General features: G+C 36.2%; 1 protein-coding gene and 1 pseudogene across 3 annotated transcripts; both read left to right on the forward strand.

The window, feature by feature from the left end:
• The first annotated feature begins 493 nt into the window (after positions 1–493).
• Positions 494–3,714, forward strand: LOC143625729 (UDP-galactose transporter 1-like; annotated as a pseudogene). Its single transcript, XR_013152319.1, has 5 exons — positions 494–765; positions 838–1,083; positions 1,892–2,099; positions 2,222–2,453; positions 3,320–3,714. The product of XR_013152319.1 is annotated as a UDP-galactose transporter 1-like (transcript).
• A 1,808-nt stretch (positions 3,715–5,522) lies between these two features.
• LOC143625748 (uncharacterized) lies at positions 5,523–19,673 on the forward strand. Of its 2 annotated transcripts, none has more exons than XM_077096001.1 (17): positions 5,523–6,819; positions 13,107–13,192; positions 13,338–13,535; positions 13,661–13,942; positions 14,678–14,738; positions 15,197–15,302; positions 15,467–15,558; positions 15,630–15,809; positions 15,895–16,142; positions 16,211–16,366; positions 16,455–16,631; positions 16,708–16,827; positions 16,920–17,060; positions 17,181–17,234; positions 17,478–17,537; positions 17,804–18,190; positions 19,074–19,673. In XM_077096001.1, the coding sequence occupies exons 1-17, from the start codon at positions 5,661–5,663 to the stop codon at positions 19,125–19,127; spliced, it is 3,561 nt and encodes a 1,186-aa protein (XP_076952116.1). In that variant the 5' UTR covers positions 5,523–5,660; the 3' UTR covers positions 19,128–19,673. The 2 variants fall into 2 exon arrangements, with proteins under 2 accessions (XP_076952116.1, XP_076952117.1); XM_077096002.1 differs by having other exon boundaries at positions 13,661–13,936.
• Positions 19,674–20,421: the final 748 nt, after the last annotated feature.

Here is a 20,421-nt window from a genome sequence, read left to right on the forward strand (position 1 = left end):
GGCACTTGTGGCACCAAAGTTTTCTTTTACAATATATAATTTAATGTATTTATGTAAAATGAAGTAGACATCCAAATACCAACATCTCTAGTTATCGGTGAGAAAATTGGCCAGATCCACAAGACTTAAGTTGGACCTATTTAGTGGTATTCTTAGAACTCGGGTGTTGATCCTATTGTAAATAACATGACCTGATCAGTTCGGGTCTCACTGGTCTCATGGGTTTATGCAAGGAGCAAATGGGTCAGACCCGGACCCGTTTAATAGTATTTTTAGAACCTAGGAACCAATCTATTGTAAATAACATGGTTTGATCCGGACATCGGGTTCAAGTATCACGAGTCTTCCCGGTTTATGTCTAGAGATCACCCACATATACACCTAAATAAAATTGACATGATGAAACTCGGTGGTGAGGTGACATTGAATCGGGTCGGGTTACAGATGAGTTCACTTTAATGGTGAGAAAGGCAACGGCTTAATAGAGATTAGACAGATCCAAAATCATGTGGAAGAAGTGTCACCGTTACACTTACGATATCCCCTCCAATTAACATGTAATGTAATCATCCAACCAAAATTATTATTATTATTATTATTATTAATTACGGCTTTGCTTGTTTCATTTCGGATATGAGCTTCTAGGGCTAATGGAGGAAACCAGATTGTGTTCATGGACTGTCTTCCGATCCATCTTCGCCATCTTCCAGTGGTGGACCTTCAATGTTGCTGTTATTATCATCAACAAATGGATCTTTCAGGCATCTATTATTTTTTTATTAATTTGGGTTTTATTTTTTATTAATAATAATTTTATAAATTTTTGGTTTCAGAAACTGGATTTTAAGTTCCCTTTGACGGTATCATGTGTACACTTCATATGTTCATCAATTGGTGCATTTCTTATGATCAGAGTGCTCAAGCTTAAACCGCTTATATCCGTTGAACCGCAAGACCGATGGAGGAGGATCTTTCCCATGTCTTTTGTGTTTTGTATCAATATTGTTTTGGGGAATGTTAGCTTGCGTTACATCCCGGTTTCGTTTATGCAAACCATCAAGTCATTCACTCCTGCAACAACAGGTTAGATACGTATATGTTGGAATGTATATCTGGTTAGTGTTTTTAGTATTGACCCCACATGCCGTTAGATTTATTAAGGTTTCCTTGTAATGACTATAAATTGTAAGGTAATCTATTCAGTAATGCAATTCAGTCTTTCATTGTCTTACATGGTGTATCAGAGTCGGCCGAGGCTCTCTATCATCACTGCCACTAGGGGTTAATACCAGCCACGCCGAGCTGTTCGCAAGCTACTTGAGCTCAGATCGATAAAAAGCTCGAAATGAGCCAAGTTTTTTGGGCTCGAGCAGAGCCCCAAGCCTAAGCCTCTAATAAAGCTCGTTTAGTTGTTGAGCCCGAGCTCGAGCCTTGTATGGGAAGCTCCTTTAGGCTCGTCGAGTCTTAGCGAGCCTTGTGTTTGTTTAAGTTTTAACTCGTTTGGACTTATATGTATTAGTTTTACACTACATAACCAAGCTCAAACCGAGCTTAGTCTCTTTTAATTGTTGCTCAAAATATATAAAAATAAATGAAAAATGTATATAAAATAATTTATGAATTATATATGAGCCGAGCCCGAGCTTGAAATAACAACTCGCATGCTAAGCTCGAGCTTTAGAAAACGAGCTCGAAACGATCCGAGCTCGAGCTCACATAAGTCAAAACGAGCTAAACTCGAGCTGGGATTCGGCTCGTTTACACCCCTAACTGCCTCACCACACACAAACAACAAACCCTAATTTGAATGTATATCAGATTAAGGTTTATAGTACTGAGCCAACAGGCCCATTGCTGGATTCCAATATATATGCTAAAGCATGTATAACAGTGATTTTGCAGTGGATGGTATGGAGGAAGCACTTTGATTGGAGAATCTGGGCCTCTTTGGTTCCGATAGTTGGAGGAATATTACTTACTTCTGTAACTGAACTTAGCTTTAACGTGTTCGGATTTTGTGCTGCCTTATTTGGTTGTCTTGCAACGTCTACAAAAACTATTCTTGCAGAGTCTTTGCTTCATGGTTATAAGTTTGACAGGTATTCTTCACTCTCCATCATATATTAACGATGATTACAAACACTAACATAATATTATTACAATAGTACTCTAAACTTTTTGATGTGCAAACAATAATCTTTGTTATTGTGGTTGTTGGCAGCATAAATACAGTGTATTATATGGCACCGTTTGCAACTATAATATTGGTGCTACCGGCACTTGTTTTAGAAGGACCCGGAGTTTTGGAATGGGTTCAAACTACCCCTACTCTTATGTCGTCCTTGATGATTATTATTGGTTCGGGAGTAACCGCCTTCTGCCTTAATTTCTCTATATTCTATGTCATCCATTCAACGACGGCTGTCACATTTAATGTTGCTGGAAATCTTAAGGTATTTTCCATGTTTTCTGCGGTATTAGTATCATATTAAGAATGTGTCTGTAAACATCATTTGAGTGGCTCATAGATCTAAAGGTTGTACAACTGGCGGATTGGTTAACGGGTCAAAATAGCTTTTATTGTAGTGCAGGTCATAGGGGTCAGTTGGGCTGGCCTAGGACACTTCTTTTTCTTTTTCGTTTATATGAATAATCAATGTGTTAAATACGATCACAAAAACTAAATATTATATTTTTTTAAAAGCAATTTGAAGTAGATTCTAAGTGTAAACGAACTGAATGTTTAGTGAACCGTTTGAGGGGAAGTTTGTTTATTTTCTTAAACGGATGAACATAAACATAAACATAAATAAGCAAACACGGACAAAAAGTTTTGTTCATTTAGTTAAACGAAGGAATGTAAACACATGTCGTGTTCGTTCATTTATGTCCATGACTCATTTAAGTTCGTTTGTTTACGCTCATTTATGTTTGCTAGTTTACGTTTGTTTATGTTTCTTAATATATTCATTAAAAATTTTTTGACACGTTACAGCTTAGTCTAGTTTATTTTTTTTAACTGTGTTTAGCTTAGTTATCTTTGTTCGTTTATATTGTTAACAAACACGAACATGTTTAATTTCTTAACAAACAAACACGAACAAGAAAACCTTATTTGTTTAATTTTTCTTGTTTGATCGTTTGGTTAAAGTTAAACGAAGGAACATGACCATGCTCTGTTTGTGTTTGTTCACTTCGTTTACAAGCTTAACTTTGGGCGACTCTTAACTCAATTAACACATTTCCAGTATGCTATAAAATAACCCCTCACATGTCAACAAATTTGTAGAACTAAAATAATTTATTGTTGGTTTTAAAGGTGGCATTTGCGGTTGCATGCTTATGGATGATATTCAAAACCCAATTTCACCCATGAATGCGTTTGGATGTGCAATAACGCTTATTGGATGCACATTTTATGGGTACGTGAGACACAAACTTGCTAACCAGTTACCTGGAACTCCTCGTACTCCGCGGACCCCACGTTCACGCATTGAAATGGCTCCGCTTGTAAACGATAAAATAGATGATAAAGTTTAGCTGCTTGTTTAGAAATATAATATTAACTTGGTTTTTAGGGACTATTTGAGAACATCACATGGTAACGCCTTATATCTTTTGCCTTTTAAAACTTAAAATGATTAGTATTGTTTCGGCTTTATAAAGATATAATTTTGTGATCTTTTTCGTTATGGTTTTAGCGTTCTATGAACAATCTAGATTGATATATGTATGAATTTTTGGTCAAGAATCATGCTTTTTAAATTTGGAGTTTTGAAGTGCAAAATGTTATTTTTATGTTTTAGCTAAAAGCAATATCTCTATCTATGAAATAAGGGTACGGTCTGCCTACTTCTCACCCTTCTCAAACCCTACTAATAGTCTTGTTATTCGTGAGACTTTTACTGGGTATGGTTGTTGTTGATGCTTAAATAAAGAACTGAAAAATCATAAGAAAGTTGACATGTTGCACATGGTCGATCCACAATAGATAGGATTGCTTATTGAAAATAGTTATTAATAGAATGTATTGCTTACTGAAAATATGAAAGGCTTCTATGGCAATTCGATTGTTTTATAAAAGTTTAGCGACTTGTGTTAAGAAATGGTTTACATAAATTTATTTGAACTGGAAGTTGGTTATACTTAGTATAACTAATGTATTAAGATGCTCATGTATCGGTTTCACTAAATACCGAACATAATTGATTATTATTGATGATATGCAACGAAATAACGATGTTAATTGAATTTTGGGTTGTGTAGTGTTCGACTGAAGAATAAGAACAAATCAAATAAATAGATAACTTAAAATTGTTTTTGTTCCTCCCATTTGAGGTTTTTAGGAGTATCAAATTACAATTGAATATTGAAAAGCTACTCATTATTCAAAGCAACAATTACAAGATCTTGTTAAAACTTGGATGATAAACCCTCGATCTTTCCCTAAAAAACACTTGTGATCTTCTTCGAAAGCATACATAAGAACACATTCTAATTTGTAAGTTACTAAGCAATTTCATATTCATCAGCATTAAATTTCTTCTTCATCAGTTGAAAGTTGCCTCAACAATAACTCTTCTACCAATTGCAAGTTATTTTTACTAGTCACTTGGTACTACAAGCAAGTTGCATTAAGTAGCAACTTGCCTTAGCATCAACTTTGTTATGTTACTCTTGCCGATAGCAACTTACACTTCTAATAGTAATAAGTTTCCATGAGTAGCAACTTGTCCTTTCAATAGTTTCTATTAACATTCTTTGGCTACTAACATTCGTTGGCACTAAATAAGTTTTCAACTAATTATACTAGACTCTTATTTATCATTTGCACACTTCAACAAATTCTCAAAATAATAAGCATTGTAGTCACCGACTGGATTTAACATTTACAGCATCACGGAGGCTCTTACCTACATTTGGAAGTCTCATACATCATTTTGATACTGAAGAGGAATAGACCGGACCACCCATTGTAAAAGCTGACTTGATAAAAAGAATGGTCTAAATAAATGAATAAATATAAATACATATATGGTACCCAGAAGAGAAAAATGGAATATTTATCATTAACCGGTAAGTACGAAGAAAGATGTCACCATCATAGTCTGTTAGGATATAGAATCTTGATATTGAATAACCCTCAATCTTGTTAAGACTACAACATATTAAGACAAATAATATATAAGACCATGTGTTGATTTCTTATTCATAAGAATTTCATCCCTTATTTATAATTTTCATTTGGATGTTGAATTCGATTACAGATAAAAAAGAATCCAACTTTTTTGAATATGGAAATAATAATAAAATATAAATATTTTGTTCTTCGTTAAAATAAATAAATTTATAAATAAATAAATGAGTGTCCGAGTCGACCTGATAGGCGATAGCACATCAAAAGATCTCCTGACTTTATAATAATAATAATAATAATAATAATAAAATGGAACAACCAAAACGGAATACACGTACACTTTGTTTATCAACACAATCAAACAAACAAACCCTAGCAATACCCATTGGCGGCCAATCTCATCTACCTGTAGTACAATCAACCAACGCTACGATGCATCAGTAACACCCCGTAAACATTCATTCTATAGAACTTAGGGTTAGGGTTTTGCCAAATTAGGGCTAGGGTTTATCGAAATGGAACCATGATGTGTCGGATTGAGAACGGATGTTGCACCACTGAGGAAACGCATTGTCCAGTTTCCACTGATGAAGATAAACACGCACCAGTGGCTCAAATTGGTGTGAGTTTCTACGCACAGGCGTGTAAGGCGCTTGCGGTTGATTCGCCTTTTGATTTGGAGGATCTGGAGAAAAAGAGTTCAGCTACTGTTACTACACTGCCTGGTGGTTTGGCTAGCTGGTTGTGTAAACATTCGGATAGTCGAAAGAAGCGTAAGAGGTCGCATTTGGGCTCGGATACTAATAAAAACAAGGAGAAGGTTAAGGTGAACAGCATTTGGTCTGAAACAGAGGATTACTTTAAGGGAGTGTGTTTGGATGATGTTGAGAGGCTAAATGAAGCCGCTTCGGTGTTTAGGGGTAATAGTAATAATAATAGTCTCATTTCAATTCCTTATCCTGGAAATGATAATAGTAAAAATAATATTAATAATAATGTGAATGTGAATGAAAGCAGTAGTCATAGTGAACAGGATATTAACCATATTATGGAAGTAGACGGTGAAAGTGTTAATGAAGTTTCACAAAACCAACAAGAGCATAGTGGGATAGAATGGCTTTTAGGTTGTAGAAATAAGATATATTTGGCGCCTGAACGGCCTTCCAAGAAACGGAAGCTGCCAGGTGAGGAAACGAGGTTGGAGAAGCTTTTTGTTGCTCAACCGGTTAAAGACCGAGAGCCGTCTACGTGTTGTGATTATTGCAGCAAGGGTGGGACAGATGATCAGCTGAACAGGCTGATTGTTTGCACGTCTTGTGGTGTGGCGGTGCATCAAAGATGTTATGGTGTGCAGCAAATTGATGATGCTGGTTGGTTATGTTCTTGGTGCAGGGTTAAGATTGATGGAGAGAAAAGCACTGATTGTGACGGGCGCTGTCTGCTTTGCCCACAGCAGGGTGGGGCTTTAAAGCCTGTGAAAAAGAGGGGTGTTGGGGATGAAGATGGTGGTCATGTTGAGTTTGTTCACTTGTTTTGTTGTCAGTGGATGACTGAGGTTTATATTGAGGATACAAAAAGCTTGGAACCGATTATGAACGTTGAGGGCGTTAAGGATGGGCAGAAGAAGTTAATATGTTATCTGTGCATGGTGAAATGTGGTGCCTGTGTTCGTTGCAGTTACGGTATGTAGTCACATCAGTTTCACTCTCTCTTTTAGTGGTGTAATGGTGCATCATATCTATTGCTGTTAATCAGTTATGGACACAATACAACTGTAATGTAGGTTTTTTTGTACCTGTAACCATGTAAGTTTTAGTAATATACCCTAACGAATGTCTTATACTAGTTTGTGTTTCTACTTTTTCTGTGTAAGGTTTACTTGCAGATTCATATTAATAAACATAAATTTAACATGTGTGACTACAGGCTAATATCATTTAGATAATATGGTTTATCCATGTTTACTGTTCTTCAAAGAATGATAGCCTGTTCTCGTTTACTGCAGTTAGACTGCTAGAAACTAGGCATTCTATCCGGTCAACTGAAAAATGCTTTAATTAGTTTGGCTTAACATTTGTATATGGAGTTGCTCCTTTTTAAGGCCAAAAATATAAGTAAAGGATGCAGTGTGCGCTCATAACCTTAAGTTAAATGTCTTTAGTTAAATACATTTCTTGGTTCTTTCCATAGTTGTCAATAGCGGCTATAGCGGTCGCTATAGCGCGCTATGTAAAGAAGCGGCAGTTCCCCGCTATATGCTATTTAGCAATTAAAAAGCGTGTAAATAGCGATAAATTTTTTTTTTTTTCAATTTTGAGTTTTGGTTCTGACCTGGGGATTAGATGTGTAGAACCGAGCGTGCAATTATCAAGAATAATTGATTTCAGTTCTTTGGATCTTCCAGAATCTGATTATCTATTAACAGGCGGCAATGCTGCATCTATCTCAGGGGAGATTTGCATCTAATTGAGTCGTAATTTTGTTTTTAATTTGATACTAACTGCCATCCCTATTAAAGGGGGTATTTTCTTTGCAATTTAATTTTAACTGGATGCACCCTAAATAATTGGAAATTCCAATCAAATATTCGTAGTTCAATTTTGAGAAAATAAAAAGGGTATGCTTTTTTATTAGTTCTTATTTTTATTTTTAATTATTTGTGCTTTTCATTAATTCTAATTTTATTTCTCTTAATATTTATTTTTGGTATTAAGTAGATGAGGTTAAATGATAATACTTTTATACTTTTGCTACTTTGTTATTAGCATAATGATGAATACTAGAAAATTAGGCTATTAGAATAATGTTGTTTTATACATTACAACCTGATGCTAATATGTTGTATGATGTGAATGCGAAAATTCAAATTTGTTCTAAACATTTATACACTATAGGCTTCTGTTGAATACTTGAATATTAGGCCATTAGCATAATACTTAATTGCTGATAAGCATATGCATTTTGTTAGGCATGTTTTGGTGTTTCTTTTATCGCTAAACACGAAATAGCCGTCGCTATTTACCGCTATTCGCTATTGACAACTATGGTTCTTTCCCTATAAATTAATTTTTTCATAATTCTAGTATTACATATTCATGGGGTGCTAAGTAGCTATTCTCTTTTAGATAACAATAGAAAAAGGTTTATGGAAAATATTTACTCATCACCTATCTGTGTCTTGTATTTGAAGAATAATATTATTTTTCATATACATAATATATTTTAAATGTTTTATTTAAGTGCGCTTATTTTTTCCCAGGCCCTCGCATTTTTGCGCCTAGGCCCTATGTGTCTTGAGTGCGCCTAACGCATTTGATAACTATGGGTTGGTCCCTCTAGTCAGTTTGCCATAAGCGATTATAAGGACATCAAGATTTGCGAAGTTAACTTTGAAATTGTTTTGGAACATATTGTGAAATCATGGACTCTTAATTACCAAAAGGATCTCAAATAATTTGTCAAATGTTTTCTTTTTCATTTGTTCAGTGCTTAAAATATGAAATCTGACTTGAGAACAATTCAGCCCCCAGAGTTATCTGATGGAGATTACTAGACTTGCAAGTAGAAAGAAAGTAGTACTTTTATTTTGTTTTTTAGATAAGATATTTGAATATGTAGGAACGGTGACATAATATGGTTATTAAAAAAATCAATAGGTAACAAATATGTGGGGCTTGAGTGCTATCTTGTAGATCTTGGTCTTTTTATATATGAATTTATAATGTTAAAAGTTCTTACAGAAGGGCCTTGCTCTTATTTGGTGCTGGTCAAGCTTACGCAGTCCATGATATATATGTTGGATTTTAGTGTTCATGCACTAGATTTCTTGTAGAAGCTTTCCATTAGCCATATTTTCTCAAAACATTTACTGATTTATATTTTTATGAACTGTTCTTCACAACAATACATCTCCTAACTGAAATGCACATTAGCATTTGGTCTCGAACTAGATTGCCTTCTCATACTAGTATACCATTAATGATTAACCAGTATCTTAAGAACGCCTGTTTCTTTATTCTTTCCTCAAAAGTTGTTTTCTTTATGAATCATGATAGGTGGCATAGTTATATGCAACTTATGCAGTTACTTGTACCAATCATGCTCTACATAACATGTTAGCTAGTTTTGTTCACGGTTCACCAATGAAATGACAGTCTAGACTAGCTTTGTTTTGTTTTGCTGTTCTTTTTTTTTTTATCAGCCCTGGGTCCATGTTCATGCTTTTTGGAATTAGTGGGTGGTTTTCTTATGCTGCAGATAAGGTGACACGTGGCAGCAAATAATATTAGATCAATATCTTAATTTGGTGCAGGTTGATTTCTGCTGTATGCAACACTTTTTGTACAAAGTAAATATATCTTTTGTGAAGTAAGAATTTATTGTTTATGCAGTTGGGGAAAAATTTACTTTCTGCATGTTTATATAGGGGAATAGTTTTCCATTGGCAAGGGTTTGTAGGCTTAATGGTGGTTATGTTTTGGGCATGGAATGAAAAAATGCCAACTGTCATTCATGAAACTGCTACTTCTCTTATTGCAGAATTGAATTGTAGTAATAACTTGGCATTGTTAACCTCCACTGTTAGGAACAAAGCGGCGCGCGGAAGCGAAACAGCACACACATGCACAACGATAAACACACATAAACGAAAATATAAACGACACAAGAATTTAACGTGGTTCGGTCCCCGCGAGGGGACCTACGTCCACGGGCTGCAACTAGGTTTTCTTATTAAGCTCAAGGCACACAAGATTACAATTACAACTAGGGTATATATATATACTAAATCTAGGGTTCCTAACTTGTTCTCCAAGTTAGGCCCAAACAAATAAGATGGGACCCATTAGGGCCGGCTAACCCTAATTAGGGCCGGCTGCCCTAATACCCTTTGTTCGAGTCTCCAACCCTAACAATCTCCCACTTGGAGGCTCGAGCAATCCTCAATCCACCATCCAAGCAAACCCTATACCTGTAACTCCAGTAATCTTAAAAACAGAAATCTTCCAAGCCTCCAGTTCCAAGAACAAGCTAAAACTTCACGGTCAGAAGTTCTCCAAGCCTCAAGCTCCCAAGAACAAGCTATGATTTCAAATAAAAGAAGTCCTCCAAGCCTCAGTTCCCATAAACAAGCTAAGACTTCAATCTAATCCTCCTAGTTGCAGCGGCCCGCTCCTCAATTACCTGAAGAGCCAGTTGAAACTCCATTGAGCTCCAACCCAACAGTCATCAATGACCCAGCCATGGCAAAACCCGCCATTGACTCATCCTCAATCTCAACCGGCTCCCACTGATTCGAACTACCGGCTCCAGAGACTCCCAGAGAAAACACCACTCTCCAAAACCTGCAAGTACCCAGGAGAGATTTTCCCATTCGGAATTCCGGTATTCAAAACCCAACGGTGTTTTGAACTGTACCTAGAACACGGTTCGTGCTCCCACTGTTCCAAAACCCCTGACCTAGTTTAAACCTCCGAATGCACTCAGCTACATCCCGGTGGCTCCAGGATTCACACTTGCAAAATGAATCCACTTAGCTCTACCCGATGCAGCGAGCCAAGACTTTAATACTCGGAAGTTGGTTCCCTTCTTCCAGCGATACATAAACTTGTACCTTCCCAAAGTCTTCAATAAGATTCACCAATACTTCACTACAGTGGGTAACATGAAATGAAGTATACCAGAATCTCGAACCCAAGAGTCTCACTGCCTTCACTGAGTCCCAATGCATCAACCCAGACACATTCTCAGAAGCAGAATTCATTATCTTTTGACATTGACTCTAAAGAATGTCACGAACCTCCATGCAGCTCCACGAAGTCAACTATGCCCAGCTCCCACTGTCCCTGTTATCCCAACCCATTACCAAAACCAACATTCCATGAAATTATCCCCGATCGTACTTTTCCCGGTAAACGTGTTCACCCAGCACAAGATCCCGGATCCCCTCAAATGTCGAACTGCTGATCACCACCGAACAAGAAATAATTTCATAGTTCCAGACCAGCTAACCGGCAAACGGTTATAACTAACAGCAGTAGAGCTTTACCGAAAGCAAACGGTACCAAGGATTCCGCGATTGTACACCCGATCAGCTAATCCTAACCGAATAAACCTTTCAACCTGACTTCCCTTTTTTTTCACTTATGTCGTCACCAGCACACCAGAATCAGAATACTTAAAACCCAAAGCATTCCAACCTGCTAGTTCCATTTTCACCTGTTTTATCCCACAGTACCACATCCAAGTTCCTTTGACAAACCAACCAACCGAAATCCAAACCGGTCAAACCTTCGATCATACCCATCCCGTCTTCAGCTATAACAATAGCAATCAGGAAACAAATCGAAACAGTGAACACATCAATGGTACGAGCCAGAACTTGACGGATGTTCTCTACCGAACATTGTCAACTGACCGATTTGCTCCTACAATAAACTTCGCAGACAAATCTAAACCCAAATATTGATTTTCACGTAACTCGGTTCTCAAACAGTTGATAATAAACAGTCAACAGAAACTAACTAAATCTCTAACCTTTATTCGACGAATCCAAGAGTTTTATAACCAAACCCTAATCGGCGGCTTCAAAGAGATTAACCTGGTACTATAAACAAAACCATTTATACCCGCGATGTCATAACCCGAAACACCTGACCCGACCTTCACCTGCAAACCCGAGTGAGACCAGCAACTTCAAGAGATCCAAAACCGGAACTCTAATTGCAAATTCACTCCAAATCAGCCCCGAACAGCCCTGTTTTCTTTCCCTTTTTGCGCAACCTAGGGTTTCTCCTTTACGAATCGTTCTTCCGTGCAATACCGTGTGCAACAACGAGCCAAAGCTCTGATGCCACTTGTTAGGAACAAAGCGGCGCGCGGAAGCGAAACAGCACACACATGCACAACGATAAACACACATAAACGAAAATATAAACGACACAAGAATTTAACGTGGTTCGGTCCCCGCGAGGGGACCTACGTCCACGGGCTGCAACTAGGTTTTCTTATTAAGCTCAAGGCACACAAGATTACAATTACAACTAGGGTATATATAGACTAAATCTAGGGTTCCTAACTTGTTCTCCAAGTTAGGCCCAAACAAATAAGATGGGACCCATTAGGGCCGGCTAACCCTAATTAGGGCCGGCTGCCCTAATACCCTTTGTTCGAGTCTCCAACCCTAACATCCACATCTAACAAAAACATTTTAGCTTATAACTTTTGCCTTAACTTCTTTTTATATTGTATATTTGCAATATTAAATATGGGAACAATTGCATATTTGCATTTAAACAGTACTTTGGAAATGATGCTGCAATTTTTGTTCATGAGGACCGAGGATGAGTTGGGTGATGATGCATTTAATTAATTAAATGCCAGTCTTTTGGTCTCACAGAAATAGCTTACATGCGACAAAAATATAAGTACTTAACAGTCTGCCCGACAAAAGATGAGAATGCAAAATTGCATGTCTAGAATTACATGAGTTGTTTTAAAAACAGTAGACATAAACGGTGTGCAATAGCAAATGCAGTATTAAGTTTATACATGTACCATTACAAAGTAGTTGCAATATGAAATTCATGTCTTTGGTATTAAAAAGCTGTTGTTTCAATCTACAAACGAGTTTAAAAAAGCTATGCAATCAAGATGCAGCGTGCTAAGCATTAGTGGAGCTAATGGGTCGACTGGCTTTTTTATGCTTATTTGATAAATGAGTGCATTGGTGCTCTCGTTAACAGGGTACTGACACATTATCTCAACGTTTGAGAAATTATACCATTTTGGCAGAGTTATTTTTTTCAAATGACTATTGTATTTATGTTATCGCTGTTTTAGGATGTGAAAGTCTGCCCTTACAGTTTTCTTCTATTTCTTTATGCTTTGCTTGTTAACTGTCCCTTTTGGACTTTCTTACACTATCCACTGTTTGTGAACTATAATTTCGTTTATTTTGATACTTGCATAGGATCTTGTCGAACTGCTTTCCATCCTGTATGTGCAAGGGAGGCAAGTCATAGAATGGAAATTTGGGGGAAATTCGGGTGTGATGATGTAAGCTCATTCATTTTCCATTCAAACTATAAATCATCAGTCAATCATTTTATGTTCTCATAAATTGTTATATTGTGTTTATTTTTTCACTTGCTTAAAATATCTTGATGTGGTCTTTTTCTTATTTTATTTTAAATTTATGTAGATTGAGATGCGAGCTTTTTGCTTAAAGCATTCTGAAGCCCCAAAAGAAGGCGGTGCATCTATTGAAGATGAGGTGCTGAATACTAGCTCAAGCGTCAAAAGTAAAACAGACGTTGACGTGGCAGATGTCAAAGGCAGCAACACCGTTGAAGATGTTAAAGTGTCAGATTCTTCTAATCTTGCTCTACTTGTAAAGAAGGTTCAGTAAAAATTTATGAAACAAGTGTTATTATAAGAGCATTCTTATGATTGACTGTTTTGTGGGATTACTATTCCTCTTAGTCAAATTGTTTAAAAGTTCATGCTTATGTTTGTGACTTGCAGAAAAATTTGAAGCTTAAAGTTTTGTCTACACGCATATCTAATGGTGAGAAAGCATCTGGTGTTGAAAATGCTATTACAAGAGTACCAGACAACAATGTAGGGAGTTTTTCTGTTAAGTTGGGCCCACCTCGGAAGAAAGCCAAATGCAATATTAGGGTGCTCAAGGATAACAGTTTTATATTGTCTCTTAAAAGGAGTTCTGCAGATGGAGTAATAGGGGATGAGGATAAAAATGGTGGCAAGTTTTCTGGTCAAGAGACTTCTCCTGATTCTACGGTAAAGGTTGTTGCTTGCTTCTATAATCAACTTTTAGTTATGGTTACCTTTTGTGATCTTATTGCATGGTTTTATAATGTTAGCAGCTTAGGTGAATCTAAGATTACACTTTTATGTCATAAATTTAGATTTTAGAATTGATTATCATTATCATCATCATCATCATCGTACTCAGTAAATCCCACCAATAGCAAAGCTATGGTAGGGTCTGAGGAGGGTAAGATGTAGACAACCTTACCTCTACCCGGTAGGAATAGAGAGGCTGCTTCCAGTGAGACCCCCGGCTCGATAGTAGTTTTGCATTAAGCCTTGACATAAGGCACATAACACTCAACCATTGGGAAACCCACTGATTGGTGCATGTACCTTTGTCTTTCGGCCATCAACGCCACCACATGATGCCTGATTAACCTTTCGCCACTTTTAATGTTATTTTCACGAAATTAGTAAAATAACGTCAAAGTTAGGATTGATGATTTTACTAATTAATTTGGTTAGTATGATTCTTTGTGGAATATATGATTTAATATTTTAAGGTCTTCTTTTCTCTCTGAATATTTGTTGGTAGTATCTAATCTGATTTAACCACCCCTGGTTATTTTTTTATTCTTTTCTCGGTGCATGTAGATTTCTTGCTAATTGCTTGTTTTTTCTGTTTTATTTTATTATGTTTTGTTAAGAACAATCCACTTTCTTGCAGTAAAAGGGATATCCAAATAATTTTTAGTTTTGTTTCTGCAGACATCTACTGAATCTTGTCCGGTTTCTGATTTATTGGTGAGAAACACTACTAAACAAAAAGGTGCATTTTTCTGATAATTTGCTTTTGCTATGTTTCATTTACCCTATTATATATGGGGTTTGCTATGTCATTCAGTTGATGGTAAATATAACATAATTTATTAGCAAAGACCATCTTTTTCCGGTTCAAACTGTTGATTGCAGTTGACTGAGTATTTGAGATAGGTTTTTCTATTGTAGTTGACTGAGTGTTTGCGATTGTTTTTTTGAATTGGTTTAATATAAATTGCAATCATGGTTATAAGCAATTGATTACTTGTTGCAATGACTTTCTTTGACAAAGTTAAACTTGCAAAAGATCAACCTATCATCCAAATGATAGTTTATGAGAATCAAGTTTGGAAGAGATGATTGCTTAAAACTAATTAGCCAAATTTTCATATATACAGTTTAGTACCTTTTTTTTTGCTTTTCGTCTAAATTTCTAATATCATATACCAAATTTACCACCTTGTACAGGTGATGCTGTCAAGTGTTCAAGTCCAAGTCAAATTGGCTGCGGTCAAGTTGACAGACCAATCGACTCCAGCTGTTCAATCACTGAGAATAACAGCCTTGTTGCCACGTAAGCTCTAAAAACTTGAATCTTTGCAACTTACTGATAGAAGGATAAGAAAAAAAGAGAAAGTGGGGGGGGGGGGCGGTGTTACGTTTTGGGATTTTTGTTTTGAATGTTTGTGATTATTTGGTTCTACATGAATACCAATATCTAGACATCTGGTAATGTAGTAGAACAGAAGCTTCACCTGATTCTTATATCCACCCACTTATACTGATGCGGAAACAATATATTTCTGAGATGAAAGTTCACAAGGATGATGGTAACATCTTGCTTCATACGTATTCCTCACAGTTATTTTGCGATGATGTTATCTGATGAAGGCTTCCTCAGGTTCTGGAGTCGGTTGCAATCAACAAATTCGAAATTCGGCTACTGAGTCGAGTACCGAGTCAGGAAAAACTGAACGGATGAGTATCATAAATATGTCTCCAGTTGATGAAGTGGAAGGAGAACTGGTTTACCATCAACATCAACTACTTCGCAATGCCGCTGCAAGAAAACACATAAACGGTCTCTTTATTTTTGCTGGTTTAGGGTTTTTGCTGTATATCCGTTGCTGACTAGAGTACTTACTTCTGTTATGTGGTACATGCAGATGTTTTGATTTCTAAGGTGACCAAGTGTCTCCCACAAGAGATTGAGGATGTAAGAAAACATAACTGGGATGCGGTGTTTGTGACCCAGTTTCTTTATGACTTAAAAAAATTTAAAAAACGGGGTCAAAAAGAAAGAAGGCACAAGGAAGCTCAAGCTGTGTTAGCCACTGCAACCGCTGATGCAGCCGCCTCATCCAGGGTTTCTTCTTTAAGGAAAGATACGGTTGATGACTCAGCTCACCAAGAGGTTGTTGTGATTGACTCTTATTTTATTATCATAAAACTAAGTTATTCATATCCTTATTATGTCTTCAGAATATTTTGAAAGCAAAAGAAGCACATTCCAAGTTGTCTGTAACGACTTTACATGAAATATCAACTTTGAAGAATAAAGGGCATTCTAAGGTTTGTGATGTTTGTAGACGGGCCGAGACAGTTTTGAACCCTATTATCATGTGTTCTAGTTGCAAGGTTAGTTTAAATGCTTGTAATAAACACTCTTTTATTTCCTAATCTTTTTGTTATTGTTAAGATCTAATCATATACTATCTGCTAACAGGTTACAGTTCATATTGATTGTTATCGTAGTATTAAAGATTCTACAGGCCCATGGTTTTGTGAGTTGTGTGAAGATATATGGTCATCTCATGTAGCAGAATGTAGATTATGTTGTGGCACTATTGGTGCGTTTAGGAAGTCAACTGATGGTCAATGGGTCCATGCCTTCTGTGCTGAAGTAAGTTTCTTTTCTTCCGTTGAGGATCTATAATGTTGTTTATGATTCTTACATGTGTTTCATTTTTGTGATGCAGTGGATTCTAGAATCAACATTCAGAAGGGGGCAAATGAAACCTATTGATTGCATCGACACAATCATTAAGGGGAATGACATTTGTCTTGTTTGCAGCCGCAAAGAAGGTGTCTGTCTAAAGGTGAGTTTACACATTTTATTTATTTATTTATTTAATTATTTGTTTTCTATTTTCTTGTGTTGAAAAATTGACTTTAATAATATTGTTTACAGTGCAATTATGGTCACTGTCAAAGCACATTTCATGCTACTTGTGGTAGTAGTGCTGGCTTGTTCATGAATGTGAGGACTATTGGTGGGAAGTTACAGCATAAGGCTTACTGTGATAAGCATAGCCTTGTGGAGAGGACTAAGGTGATGTGTATTTTGCCGTTACTTTAACTGATACTTTTTCTATGTTGCACTGTATTTTGCCCTTTTTTTATGATAATAATAACCACTCTAGTTTCTAATAAGTGTTTTTGTATATGGTAGGCTGAGACTCAGAAATATGGAGTAGAAGAATGGAATTCTCTGAAGAAAGTTAGGGTGAGTTACAGTCGCATGAGTGTCAACATTATAACCTTTTGCAATGCTTTTTAGTTATCTGTTGCTCTCAGTAATCATTACAAAATTGTGGTTTATGCTTCTCTGTTTTTTGAATGTGTTTTTATTTTTAGTGTTTGCATCTATTTATTCGTGTGACAGATGAAAAGTTGCAATCTTTGTATGACATGGTGAGTATTATCTTGGAACCATGTTTAATTTATATGATTATATTTCTGTGTGCAGGTTGAATTGGAGAGATTACGCCTTATATGTGAAAGAATTATTAGACGGGAGAAATTGAGGGTAAGCTTTTAACAGTATGTGTCTTCTGGAATATAAAGTTATAACCATAATACAGTTTACAATGACTAATGTTAAAAATGGAACACTTCTACCAAGTTTAATGACTAAAATGGTACGGGTCACGGTTTGATGACCAAAATGTGTGTACGTTGTCGTTTTATGACAGTACCCCTTAATTAAATCCCATTTATATTGTTAGTTACGTTAATTCTATCCATATTTATATGTTGATCATTAACACCTGCCAAACAATTGTACTGTTGCAGCGTGAATTGGTCGTTTGTTCACATGACACGCTTCGTTGGAATAGAGAATCAATATCTTCATTCACGCGCTTATGTACTCACGTGTCACCTGATGTTAGTTCAGAGTCAGCAACAACCTCCTTAAAAGACAGTTACACAAACAGTTACAAGTCTTGCAGTGAAACTATCCAGAGATCAGATGATGTCACAATCGATACAACAGTCACCGGGAAGCGACGTATACGGTTTTCAGTGGGAATGGACAATGACCAGAAAACTGATGACAGCTCAATTTCTCAAATCTTTACTCATACTCCTACAGTTAGGCCATTAGCTGGCAAACAAATCCCACACAGGCCTTCACACACTGCAGCTGATGATGTGGACAAGTGTCACGGACATGAAAAGGTAACTTCTTTTTCGTTAGGGGTATTTTAGTCATTTCACATGTGTATCACGGAGTTTTTACTCGTTTTATAAAAGACATGCCGATTCTGTTTTAATTGATATTAAGGTTATTTTGGTCATTTCACATGCACATACTAGAACTTTTGTTACTTTAAAAAAACTTGATTAACATTAAGGGTATTTTGGTCATTTCACATGCACCTAACAGAATTTTTTAATTTTATAAAAATGTGTGGATTTTGTTAATTAATAAGGGTATTTTTGTCATTTCTCATACACTTCACAGAAAACGTTAATGTACATCTACTCTAGGGACCAATCGTGTTATGTTTGTGCAAACGTATGGTCTAAACCTGTAATCTTTGAAACTTAGGAACTAAAGTTGCATTATAGCCAAATCACAGGGACTTTTTTGTGTAATTAACTTTTTATGAAAATGATTTAGGTGGTCTTATGCTTTAAAGTTAAACCCCAGGCTACTTTTAACCAATAACTTTTTTAGCTAATGTTTTTAATGTTGTTTGTTTGATCCTTCAAATATATGAAACATTACTGAAATCATCCTGTTTATATATAAATTGGTTGAGTTTGCAACCTTTACTTTTCTTATAATTTGAGATGCGGAAAGTTTGATAAGGTTTCAAAAGAGGTAGTGTTACTGTTAGGTCAAGTCAATTATTTTTTTTGAAATTTGTAGCTAGTTATTGAATTAAATATGATAACAGTAATTATATTATTACAACAATATCTGTAAAAATCCATCTATGACTATGATGCTGAACACTTTCGGGTACTTTTTGACCAGCTGGACCCAAATATCCATTTTCAAGTACGCGAGTTAAATTTGCACGAATAACTTTCAATTGTATAAACACTGTCACAGCATACAGAAACCTTTGAGAAAGAGTTGCTGATGACATCAGACAAGCATCCATGAGAAATCAGCGGTTGCCAAAAGGATTTGTTTATGTTCCTATTCGTTGCCTCTCAAGCGAGGAGAGAATCATTGCGGCTGCTGAAGACAACTCGGGACAAGATGATTAAACACACCTAAAATCATTCACAGGTTTTTTCATTCACTTATGCATGGCAAAAGGTCTCAAACCACTGAAAAACCAGAAGCTATTCATTAACGGCTGAGATGAGATGAAGCAAGTCGTGTGTATATTCATCAGAGAAAAAGATGAGAAACCTGCATAGTAGGTGGTATCAAAAGTGGCTTTTGTTTATTTGTTGTATTAGATTCATTTTGTTTAGTGGTTTTAGTGGCAAGTTGAAGAACTTGTATTCCTATACGAGATGAGTAGCGAGTTGTAAAGTGGTGTACATAGATAGCACTTACACCAAGAAAGATAGCATTATCGTAGTTGTTTGGCGGAGTCTATAAAAAATTAGTGGAGTTTAAAAATTGTATGTTAGTTTGTAAGCACTTTCTTTAAATTTTTATTTTATAGGCCAAATGGTTTTCTCACCCATCAGACTAGTTTTTTGGGTTGAGTTCTGTTGGAGCGACTTTGGATTTTGTTGAGCCAATATTGGTATAGAATCATCCTTTTGACTGAAACTGGTTTAGATTTGATTTAATTTTTTTAACCACTTGATAACAACTATGAACGCACATCATTCTGACTCAATGTGATTTTACACAACAATTTAGCATACGCCAAAAGATTGATTCAAGTTCCATGATGATCGCCCTTTAGGCTAACGATGGGGTTCGGTTGAACTGCCTTATTTCCGATTTCAATGTCAACTCCAGGTTTTGGGCCACCCATCTGGTTAGTAAGGGCCTGAAGCTTTACTTGCTTCTTGTCTTTTATCAGTAATCTTATCTTCACAAATCACAATTCATCATCTTCAAATAATCTTCCAAAATAACACACTTGCTGACTTGCATACTACTAAATCTCATTATGTTTTTCATTTTTTAATTATTTGCGTTATATTCCTCACATAAATTGTATCTGTATGATTACAGAAAACTAAACCAAAATTGACATAATAATATGCAACATATATTCTCCTTTTATCACTTTGCATTTAAAAACTTAAAAAAACAATCAATCAATCATATCCAGTGAAGTCCCACCAACAGCAAAGCTATAGGTAGGGTCTGGGGAGGGTGGGATGTAGGCACACCGTACCTCTATCCAAAGGGATACAGAGGTTGCTTTCAGAGAGACCCTCAGCTCTAAAGTACCATATGTATGAAGCAATACAAAGGAAATCAA

This window comes from Bidens hawaiensis, unplaced genomic scaffold (assembly GCF_021521415.1).
Source record: "Bidens hawaiensis isolate Kalapana, Puna unplaced genomic scaffold, B.hawaiensis_p1.1 tig00004234_1, whole genome shotgun sequence".
Classification (NCBI taxonomy): Eukaryota; Viridiplantae; Streptophyta; class Magnoliopsida; order Asterales; family Asteraceae; genus Bidens; species Bidens hawaiensis.

Bases quoted from the DNA above. Each gene is read 5' to 3' on its own strand.
- LOC143625748 (XM_077096001.1), top strand. From the start codon at position 5,661: ATGATGTGTCGGATTGAGAACGGATGTTGCACCACTGAGGAAACGCAT. The intron at 17,061-17,180 runs GTGATGTGTATT...TGTATATGGTAG, and splicing joins GCCTTGTGGAGAGGACTAAG to GCTGAGACTCAGAAATATGG. The intron at 17,538-17,803 runs GTAAGCTTTTAA...GTACTGTTGCAG, and splicing joins TTAGACGGGAGAAATTGAGG to CGTGAATTGGTCGTTTGTTC.